General features: G+C 30.3%; 1 protein-coding gene across 1 annotated transcript; it reads right to left on the bottom strand.

The window, feature by feature from the left end:
- Positions 6,238-10,048, bottom strand: LOC107632338 (protein NLP8). The gene is given in 8 exon segments (XM_016336032.2): positions 6,238-6,546; positions 6,549-6,923; positions 7,013-7,312; positions 7,438-7,561; positions 7,626-7,710; positions 7,741-8,354; positions 8,458-8,502; positions 8,875-10,048. Coding segments are annotated over 8 exon segments (2,634 nt in total). The 5' UTR covers positions 9,817-10,048; the 3' UTR covers positions 6,238-6,397.

Below are 12,428 nucleotides of genomic sequence, written 5' to 3'. Positions count from 1 at the left end.
TTAAACTAGTATTTATATGGAGCTTCCTTCACCTTGGGAAGAGTTTAAGAGTAGTCGCCTGTTCCTCTATTTAAGCAGTTCCTTTATTTTAATTTGTTTATTTTGTTTTTCTTTATTTAATTTATTTCAGTCACAAAAAAAAAAACTAGTATTTATATAGAATTTTGAGTCCGTTAATCTCATCATTTTTTTTTTGAATAATGCTACATATTCAAAATTTTTTTATTAACCAAGTCTAATCAAATTAATCTAACATAACAATAATTAATTATAACTAACATTATTTTAAATCTTATTATTTAACTTGGTTGAATTTTGTTCTTAAAAAAATCTAAATATGTAGCATTACTACTCTTCTTTTTTTATGCGTATGTGTTATTATCCTTTTTACTGTATATTTTGTTTACTTCGTATTCCATATCTCTGGTTGTTTTTAAATTTTAACACGCGATAAGTTATTTAATTAGAATAAATTTTTAAATGGTCTCTCGTATTTATTATTTCAGTCTTTTTAAATTTAAAATTTATTATACTAATTTTTGAGTTTCTAATACTATATTAGTTTTTAAATTTTTTTTATTATACTTGTCACATTAGACATAAAACTAAATAACGTTATTTCGTTTTGATACTTAAACAAGACAAAAATAAAAAAAAAATGAAAGAGTTTGTATAATATATAACCGTATTATATCAAAACTAGCTCAACATTTTGTTTGACTCAACTTTAGAAAAGTCTAGAGACCAATATGGTATCTGAATATCAAAAAATAGTATATTAAATTTTAAATTTGAAGAGTAAAAATCATGAATCTCTTATAACACTGTAAAAATTTAGTCAACTGAATACTAAATATTTGGTGAGTTCTACTCAACCCCCTCTAAATCAACATGTAAATTATCCTCTATGACGTGATACATGTTAATTGGATGTTTAGTTTTAGTTTAAGTTAATTTAACCCAATAAAAATTAACATCTTAACTAAAGTAGGACCATTTTATAATTAAATATTTTTTTAAAATGAATGATTAGATAATTTTTATAAATATTAATCTATCATGATTGGCTCTCGTGCAAGTGGGAGATTGTTAGGAATAAGTAGTATGACCATAATCTAATCAATCACGTGTCAAATAATTTGTTATTGTTATTATATTAAAATATTAATATAATAACGTCCTTGATTAAATTCTGAGAATTCCTAATGGTTATAATTACCGCATATTTGTCAATAGGATATTCTCAAGATGAACATGGTAATAGAGTTTTCTTTGACCTGCGACTGTCATAGTAATTAACAATGTATTTATTATACTTTGATTCCGGACACCTAATACCCTAGGGTGCTAGTTGAATGGATATTGGGTATGATTTAAATACTTGTAGAATTAATGATTAGTCAATAAGGAATCCGTCAACTCTCGGTAAAGAGTTTGAGCTCTATGATTATAATGACTGAGATGAATAAAACCTTGGTCAAGGAGATTGAATGAACGAAGAAATGAGTTTCTTAGGTCATTCACAGTTCATTATAATAATGGTAATAAGTTAGAGTTTGACAATTAAACCATACTCTAAGGTTAACCAAGAGCTGGAAAGATGGAAGGAATTATACTTTGTTCTTCTGAGGTTCTTAGTAAAAATAGATTACTTCATACTATCGGGTCGTTGAGGAATGTTGCTAGACGCCAACCTTGATTAGTAAATTTAGTATGACTAATTTACTACCTGCTTAGTATTGAACTTATGGGGTCACACACTAACGAGTGTTCTAATATTTGCTATAGAATTATTTAATTATTAATTTGATTCGATCAAATAAATAATTATATTAATTCAAATGGAATATTATTATATTCTTTGCTAGCACCAAGAATATAATAATAATAATATGATAATTGAGAATATTAAATGAGATTTGAGAATAATTAGTTATTCTATTTCTGAATTTGAATTATAAATTTGGATGAGATCCAAATCGATTATGTTTTAAATTGTTATGATATGATTCATAAAATTTAAAGGATTCAGATTTAAAATTTCAAGATATGATTTAAATTTGAATTGAGATTCAAATTTAAAATCAGAAACAAATCTCATACTATATATATGTATGCCAAGAGTAGATGAAAACATGAGAAAGACAGAGAGAATAACAAGGGTTGTTATTCCTTTACCTCTACGCACATAAATGTATGTGAGTCTAATTCTTGGAGAAGAATTTTATGGTGTGCAAAGAGTTGCAAGAGGTTTCTCAATTTAGATCAGATGTCCATTGGTCAAGGAGTTGATAGTAAATGTTGGTCTCGGTGTGGATACGCATAGCGCCTTCGTACCATCGAAGGAGAAAAAGATTTTTACTAGTGTACTCAGGTATTTAGATCTGATCTATATATTGTATATTATTAGAATAAAGTTTAAACACAAAATAGATCTTTAGGATTACCTTTTTTCTTCCGCTGCGTGTTATGAACACATGGTAATCCTTCATACATGTTAATTGGATGTTTAGTTTTAGTTTAAGTTAATTTAACCCAATAAGAATTAACATCTTAACTAAAGTAGGACCATTTTATAATTAAATATTTTTTTAAAATGAATGATTAGATAATTTTTATAAATATTAAAAAGTAAATTTATATGTTTTTACATTTTATAAAAAAAATCCTAAATTTATATGTTTGCATCTTTAAGACGAGGGACAGCCCAACCAACCTTTCCTGTGAAAAATGAGAAAATAAACTGAGAAATTCAATTGAAATTGTACTTATGTTTCTTATGAATGATCAACATTGGGGCAATTACAATCAATTCCAACTTTGATATATGTGACAAAAATTAATGAACATCTACCTCGCTTTCTTTTCTTCCTTTCTTCTCTTTTCTTATACCAGATAATGAACAGCGGATTGATAAAAGCACTATCAAATATGTGCACAGCGGAGGCGCTGTTTGTGACAACAGCAACGGCGATGTTTTGGAGGTCGGCGACGGCACGATAGGCAGAGAGAATGGGACACCTAATGAGACGGTTATGCTTGGGTTGACGTCGATGGCGACTTGGCAGTGGCAGAATTTCGGCGGCGAGGCGTGGAGGCAGCAGCCCTTTCTGCCGTTCTCTCTTTTTTTTGCGTAGTTGTATTTGTTTATGGTGTGAGTTTTGAAAAGAAGGAGGGCTGTGGTTGATGAGGAAGAGTGGAAGTTGTTTAGTAATTTAGGGTTAGAGTTGGATAGGAGGAATAAGGGTAATGTAGGAATATTGATAAAATTAAAGGGTAGGATAGTAATAATAGAAAAAGAAGCTTGGGACATTATAAACATTGAAATTATCTAGTATCTTATATAAAATTAAGAGTAAGAGATTATAAAAAGTATAGAGTAACCTAAAAAAAATAAATGACATAAGAATGAGAAAGAAAATGAAGAAGAATGCTAAGTTGTAATGCTATATAATAATCATAAGAAAGAGTGAGTATATTAAAAGAGGATGAATTTATGTATATATCTAATAAAAAAAATTATATTAACATTAAAGACATATAGCATTCCATATAAGAGTAAAAGGTAAGAGAATATAAAAATTATAGAATAACTTAAAGAAAAATAAATGTCATGAAAGTGAGAAGAAAAATGAAAACGAATCTTAAGCTATAATAATAAGGCACATAAGAAGTAGAGATAAAAGATTTAAAAGTAATTCAATTAGAAACAAAAGGATTAAAAAGTAATTCAATTAGATAAGTAGTAAGTAAATTTTTTAATTTTATTTTTTATGACTCTATTTTTAAAAATGTTACAACTAAATGATATTAAAAAATGTAAATGGTTGAAAGAAAAAAGAAGTAATCCATGGATGATATAATTAATGAGTACAATTAAACTAAAAATAAAAAATTAAAAAAAATATAAAGGACATGATATATAATTAAAATTAACATTCAATTTTTTAATTTTATTTTTCATGACTCACGATAGTACCATATATTTTAAAACATTACAACTAAATGATATTAAAAAATATAAATTATTAAAAAAAAAAGAAATAATATATGGATGAGATAACTAGTGAATATAATTATACCAAAAATTAAAAAAAATGTAATGGTCTAGTATTTTAGGAATGTATTACTTAATACATATGTTTATCAAACTAAAAAAAAGAATTGTGGCCATCAACTGAATTCTTTAAATACTTGTGCAAAATATTAGTAAGAATGGAGGAAAAAGAATAAATGGCATGATATTATGTGAAAAGAGAAGATAAAAAAGAGGCGCCAAATAAATGTTGATTTATATAGAAAACATAAAAATGAGTAAGTATGAAAGAAGACGATGAATTATATTTTATTACTCAATTTATACCTATTAAAGAGAAATAACATTAGCATTAAAACCATATAGTATCTTATATAAAAATAAATAGTAAGATACTATAAAAAGTATAGAGTAACCTATATAAAAATAGAGAATAGGAGAATATGAAATTATAGAGTAATCTAAAAAAAATAAATGTCATGAGAGTGAGAAGGAAAATGAAAAAAAAAAATTCTAAGCTATAATAATAAGGCACATGAGAAGTAGAAATAAAATAGTTAAAAGTAGTTCAATTAAAAATAAAAGGATTAAAAAGTAATTTAAGTCAAATCTTCTTTTTTATGGTTAGTTGAGTCAGTGTCATTTTCTTCTTCACTTTCTTCCTAATAAATACAATTACATAGTCACTTACTATATATATTTAACAAAAGTGGTAGGAAAAAAAGAGATATGAGATTATGTGAAGAGGGATAAAAAAAAGTATACAAAGTGAATGTTGATTTATATAGTGATATAACAAAAAGTAAATATAAAATGTGAAAATGAATTAGAATTCAGCTCAATTTATACCTATTAAAAAGAATTTATTAACATTGAAAGAATATAGTAACTTATATAAAATTAAAGAATAAAAAAATATGAAAAGTAATATTTAAAAAATCCTATTAACATTTTTTTTTATCAAAGATAAGAGACTCGAACCCGCAATCTCTTTAATTAAATATGGGGAGACTATGCCATTTGAGTTATAACTCATTGGCAATTAACATTAAAAGCATAGAGTAATCTATATAAAATTAAAACACAAATAAAATTAATATATTACGTATCAAATACAATTCAAATATGTAAATATAGTCCAATGATAAAATTTTTCTTTGCTAAGGAGAAGACGCGGGTTCGATTCCCACTATTCACCCTTTCCATTATTCAAAAGAGGTTCGATTCCCACTATTCGCCCTTTCCATTATTAAAAAGAAAATTTTGATTCTTTGTTAAACCTAATAAAAAACTATTTGTTGCATGGCGGTTCTAAAAAACCACACCTCGAGATCCCAAAAAAAAACTATATTAGATGCATGGACCGTACCTCGAGATCCAGAAAAAAATAAACTATATTAGATACGTAGCAGCCCGAGATAAAAAAATCCTTGAATAGCGTAATCACTGTCACTATATCAGATGCATGACAGTTCCAAAAAACTCTATAAAAAGGAAAGGTTTTTGGACAACGCAATCACTATCACTATATTAGATGCATGACAGTTCCAAAAAAACGTACCTCGAGATAAAAAAAAATCCAAAAGACTCTTTGTAAAAGGAAAAGTTTTTGAACGGCGCAATTACTATCACTATATTAGATGCATGACAGTTCCAAAGAAATGCACCTTGAGATTAAAAAAATCCAAAAAACTCTTTGTAAAGGAAAGGTTTTTGGACAGCATTGAAAACTTATTCATCAGCGGAATCACTATCACTATATTAGATGCACGACAGTTCCAAATAAACGCACCTCGAGATTAAAAAAAAAATCCAAAACACTCTTTGGAATAGGAAAGGTTTTTGGACAGCATTGAGAGCTTATTCATCAACGCAATCGATTTCTACGAAAAATTTAAAAAGTTTTTTTGTATAAAAAAATACAAACGTTAGAATACCAACTCTAATAGAATTTGTATATAATATTAACTAAAATAGTTTTAAATAGTTATATTTTTATTTACAATATCTATCCCAAATTATTGATGATTTTATACAAAAATTGGGATAAAAGCAAACTAGAGCTATTTATCTTAACTATTTAACTATAAAACTTTATAAGCTATTTAATCTTCATAGAGAAAAGAATCTTAAAGCATGATCATGATTATTTACAATATCTATTATCCTATTGATAATAGACACTTTGAAGAAGCATGATCATGCTTTAAGGTTCTTTCTTCTATAAAGATTAAATTACAAGAAATATTTGATCCAAATAATCTCAATGCCACATCCAAAAAATTTCATAGAAACGTCTTCATCTTGGATATGTCATTGGGGTTATTTGAATCAAAGATTTATTGTGCTTCATTGAATTCATCAACTGTTACTGCCACGGCTGCTCAAACCACTAGGCATGTCGCTAACAAGAAATTTCACAGCACGGGTGCCAAGATCATCCAATATTTCTATGCATTCTTCCAAATCTGAGTCATTTACCATCCTCATCCATTCCTCTTCATCGTCGAGAATCTTGTTGCAACTTCTTCATAGAGCTGGAGACAACCAGCTGCAGGATCAAACTTGAAACGGATCATATCTTCTTTGTAGGCAGCTTTGACAATAAATTTTGATCCCTTATCAACACAAGGTGATTTGGCTTTCAAATGTTTCCGATTCTCAAATTTCCGAGAGCCAGAGCCATTTGACGAGTCTGACATGCTTGAAGTAGTGGGATTGTGATGCTCGCCGAGCTTGTCAGCCCCATTCAGATAATTTTCCATCTCATCGGCAACCAGGGTGTTTGGACTGTGATATGCTATATCACACCTAGAACTTTCCAAAATAGAAACCAGAAAGGGTTCTTGCCGTAATCCACCATCATCCATGCCTATTGGTTTTGAATCTACACCAACAGAAAAAAGCTTTGTTTTTCTTCAACTCACCCTTGGAATTAGATATAAGCATGTCTAAATGCAGAAACTAAATTCTCACCTTTGCCACCAGATGCCGGAGATACGGTGACCGCATCTTTTGATGCAGGATCAGGATATTTTCCAGAACATTTCTTCCGGAAGAGAGAACTTTTATGTGCATTAATTTCTTGGTTGCTTGATCCTCCTGGCATAAATCCCCCCTTGTAAGGATCAAACTTCAGTCCTCCTTCCACACCCTGGACTGAGTCAAGCACGGTTTGTATTTTTTTTAACGAACGATTAACTTTATTGATCTTGCGCGATGGCCATCTTGCAATTCCGTGTTGCCTGCATATCCTTTTCAGGGTTGTTGGGCAAACTGTTCAAGAAGAATCACTTGTCAATAATAATCATCTTGGTGTTTTTCACAAATATTTATCATCTATCATCTAATCCAAAATAATATGCTGATTGAATAACTTGACAAAGCTGTAGTAGTCTTACCACCAAGGCTTTTAGCCGCATCTTTAAGACTACCGGAGAAGTATTGCTGGAGAACACTCAAGCTAACATTCTTCTCCACTGGACTTTTCTTTTTCTCAATCTGCTTTCTTGATCCATCCATTGCCTACAAAGTTGAATCATAAATTATAATAAATGATTTCTCAAATGAAGCAACTGTTAAGATATACCTGGTTATGAGCAGCTTCAGTTTCATTGTTTGTCAAGGACATAGGCTGGACCGAATCATGGTCACCATCCGGCGCCATATGAGAGTTTCCCCTAGACATAGAGCAAAAACTCGAGCCTTCTTCCTTTGAAAACTGCACTTGCGAACCTTCTATCCCGTATAATTCAGCATCCGAAACTGTCCTCAAACTCTGACACATTCTCTGCATAGTATCTGATAGATTGTTTAATAAAAGTTGCTGTTCTTGACTTCCATTCATATTGACAGGTAGAAAGAATTCTATTATGTAATCATCATCATTGGTATGAGTACTCCTTAGCCTGACTGCAACGGCAGCATTCAACTTATATTTTCGCGCATGGTGAACAAGGGGATATTCACTAATATTATAGGCCTTCACATCGGAATAGAAGAATGGACGATTTGATTGAAGAGCTTTCCCAGCTACACCTTGCCCTTCCTCGAGATAATGTTCAACACATGCATGAACAAATCCTCCTACCACAATATCATTTATATAGCTAGCTGATTCTTCAATGCATAGTACAGTTTTTTCACCAGGAATTTTAACCCCATCTTTAATCCGTATTCTTGAAGCTTCATCTCCTATCCCCTCACTATGATAACAGGGGATCCATGTCAATGCCAGTGGCAAACTATGCGCATGACACACAGCTCGTAACACATCAATTATCCCTGTTAAAGCTGCTCTTTTGTTATTTGATAGACACTGCAGAGAAAATAATCAATCTGAGTAAGAAGTTTTTAAATCCAGATGAAAACACATCATTGTGAAAGTTCAACTTTGTTTTTGCCCCTTCTATTTACAGTACCTGGGACATAAGTCGTGGAGGTGTAGTAGTCCTTAAATTAACAAGCTGCAAAAACAAATCAAAAGATTTCCCACTATAAATAGATGTGCATGTATGAGTATAGCATTCAAAAGATTACTGCATATGATTTCTATAGTTTCACTTATGGCAAAGTAGAACTAATTTCATATGCAGAGAATTTTTTCTACTTGCCTAACTGCTCCTCAACTATGGTTACAACATCATATTGAATGCATAAGATACTTTGTTAGCTAGGGCAGAAATTTCTACATGACAACCTTGGAGTAAAACATCCAAGTCTCTCATGACAATGTGAAAAGAATATGAAACATCAAACAAAAAACACATTTAACATGTTTCCCAAACATTATATAATATTAAGTGAAACAAGCAAATGGGAGTAAAAGAGAAACCAACCTGGAGTGCACTGCTAACAATTTCTAGTTCTTTGTCAAAATCAGGCTTTTCCTTTGTAGTGACAAGTTCTAGTACAGCACAACAAGGTGGTTCAGCGAGCGTATCAATTATGGGAACCGCAATTGATCCACGAACCTCGTGATTAATTGCATGCTCCACCCTCATGTACTCACTTTTATTGTAGTACCCAACATTGGAGGTCCATTCAGGAATTTGGGACATAAACACACGTCCGGGAAGCCCTGGAAAAGACCCTGGTTTGTCTTCAGCAGAAAAGGTAAATTCCCTCGACACGTCTCGATATCCAGCTAGCATGTGATCTAGCAAATAGGGTTGCTCACTTGTGCTTAAGATGAAGTCATTACCATGCTTCATTGGTGCCCAAACTTGTGTCAATATTCCATCACCAACTGATTCCTTAAACAAGTTCATAGCCCTCAGTATTTTCTCATCAAGCGACCAAGCAAATGGTCTAGGCACCAAGCAATTTCCCATGTCAGCAGCACTCAATTCTTGAAGTGATCCATTTATGTTATTCATATCATTTGCATCTTCTGACAACCCAAGTTGGGTCTCCAATTGCTGTAACACAACCTTCTCATCGAAACCCAAGGAGGTTTCAATAGCATTATAATTTCCACAATCTTTTGTCATAAAGTATGGATCATTGGCCTGTTCCACTAAACTGAATGCATCATGTGGAGAATACGGCATAGAGGCAAGTGATGAAATTCCATTATCTAAATTATGATCAGTCACAGATGGAATATTACCCCAACCAGCAAGGTTATCGAAGTTCATGAGATCAGGGAGGTTGTCAAGCATCTCCTCTGATACAAGATTTTTTATTCCGTTGTCTATCATGCTTGGTCCATCGAATTGAACGCCAGGAGGTGTCCAACACCCAATTCCCTCTCCCTCAGAGAAAAACTGATCTTCCATTATTATGTTAGAAAACAAACTTCAAATCAAAATTCAGCCTGTGTTAGAGTTCTTTTGTTGGCAAGTTTCCACTTGAAATTCCTTCCCAGATTACCAGCGTCCGACAAGCCTGAAAAGTTAACACTTCTGCCAAGTCATCAGTAAAGAGTAGGAAATTAAATCAAAACTTAAACTACAAATATTCTCTAAACAAATAGAAAAAATTGGGTAAACTGCTATTTTGGTCCCCAATTTTTGGGTTATATTTTAATTTAGTTTTTAACCTTTTAAACTTCTATTTTGTTTTAAAAAGTTTTAAACGGATTTAATTAAATTTGACACATAGTTAATGGAATGATTGACATGGACGTTAATAACTTTATTGTTAAGTCATATCTATTTTTTGGTATTAGAATCCGTTTTTTAAATTTTTTTGGACTGAAATATGACTAAAACATAACGTTTAAAACTTTAAGAACCAAATTAGAACTTGGCCCAGATACAGATAATCAGACATATATAAATTTTAAGCCAAGAAAATTTGTACAGAAAAGTTTTTCAGAGAAACAAATTAGATTTTAAATTGAAATATATATAATTTGAAAATTTACGGAACACTTTGTTGATCTTATACAAATTGCTCTCTAAAATTTAGCATGCTAACTCAACTTCAACAAATCTCACTATTACAAAACCCATCATTTCTCTCAAAATCATTTTTTCAAAGCTATCAAAATCAATATTCATTAACTATTTTCCATTTTTTTTTCAAACTATCAAAAGTCTTATTGGAAGTACATATCAGTCACTCAAAATATCCTATATTCAAAATCCACGGACCAACTGTTGAAGAAAGCTAAAAAATCACCATCCAAAACTATTGACAAATTCCCAAAATAATTTCAATCCTCAAAATTGGCACAAGTTCAACTGCATTAAAGATAAATTTTGTACAGAAACTGCTTCAAAATCAAATTTTGGACAGAAATTGCTTCAAAATCAAATTTTGGACAGAAACTGCTTCAAAATCACAACAGCAGCAACTTAATTGAAAATAGTGCTCAAGCTAAATACAAATTCTTAAAACTGATAAAAATAAGAAAAACCTCAATATTTGGCCTCAAATTCCAAATGACCATGGCAAATGTACCAAAACTAGTATAGCACATAAAGAACCAAATACACTCAGAATGGCGCAACTGCTGAATTGCACTTGATGTGAGGCATCAATGCAAAGTCCCACGTTTAAACTCAGAAAAACTTCAAACTTTACAATCAAAATCCAGAAATCCCAACCCCACAAACAGGGCCAAAAGAAAAACCTAGAACATACGAAAAAAACAGCTACTTAAGAAAATTTTCAAAACACACCAGAAAACTGTGAATAAACAATACCTCTCTATCTATCTATCTTAGTACGTTGTAAGGATACATAAAGGGAATGAGTCTGAGGATTGAGAAAACGGTGTAAGAGGATTGCTTCTATATAAAGGAAGAGGAACCAGAAGAGAGACAAAAAGCTGGTGTGAACGAGTTAAGCTAAGGTAAGCCTACGAAGTAAACAAGTTACTAAAAATAGAAAGTCTTTGTCTTCGTAAACTCTTGACAGCCTCAAACTTCAGTTTCTGGCTTCAGCTAACTCTTCGAAGTTGTAGTTCCCTTTTTCTTCCTTTTTTTAAGTATAATTTACATTATTAAATTATTTGATGATCTAATGTACAAGTTCCAACAATTGAATTTTTTTCGTTGCATACGAGTGCAATTATTTTATATAGCGGTTTACAAAATTTAAGTCTCTATCCATTGCGGAATACATACGAACACATATATAGCATAAACAACTATGATTAGTAGCGGTTTAGTTATAATCTGCGACAAATTGTAGAGGTTTATGATCAAGTGTTAAGCCAATGACCACGGTAATGACTGGCATTGGGAGGTGGCGTCAAAGTTAAAATCATGGTTAATATGATAAAATTGAATAAAAAAATTAACTAATTATTTATTAATTAAAAAATAATTCATTAATATACGAGAGAAAGAAAATAAAGGAGAAATGAGTTCTTGATTTTTTTTTGGAAGATACCTATGTTTTAACAAAACTTAATTATTTATAAATCTCTAATTATTAAAAATGTGAGATTCATAAGTTTTTCTATTAAGGTATATAAGTTGTCTTAAGTTTTCAATAGTTAAAAACCTATGAATAATTCATTTTAATTTGAATTTATATGTTTTCATAAAATTAATTAAAAAAACCTATTTTTTGTTTTTATATTTAATTATATAATATCAATATACATAATTTATTTAAAGAGTGATTAAATTAAATAATAATAAAAATATGATACTAAAATAACATAATAAAATTAAACTCATGATATTTGTATGGTTACTTAGACATGCTATAGCAATTAATAGAAAAAAATAATAATCAAAATGATTCTTAAGACTCTTTTCGAACTGTGTCAAAAAATAGAGACAAAAAAAAATATTTAAAATGAAAAGTAAAGATAAATACATATAAAAAAAGTCTAAAAAATAAAAAAAATATTTTTTTTTGTCACTCCAAAAGCTAGGACACAACTTAATCAAGAGAAAGAAATTTTTGTTAACTTTTCTTTTTATTTTGT

This window comes from Arachis ipaensis, chromosome B03 (genome assembly GCF_000816755.2).
Source record: "Arachis ipaensis cultivar K30076 chromosome B03, Araip1.1, whole genome shotgun sequence".
Lineage (NCBI taxonomy): Eukaryota > Viridiplantae > Streptophyta > Magnoliopsida > Fabales > Fabaceae > Arachis > Arachis ipaensis.
Note: the sequence above shows the minus strand (reverse complement) of the source record. Positions and strands in the feature narration are given on the sequence as shown.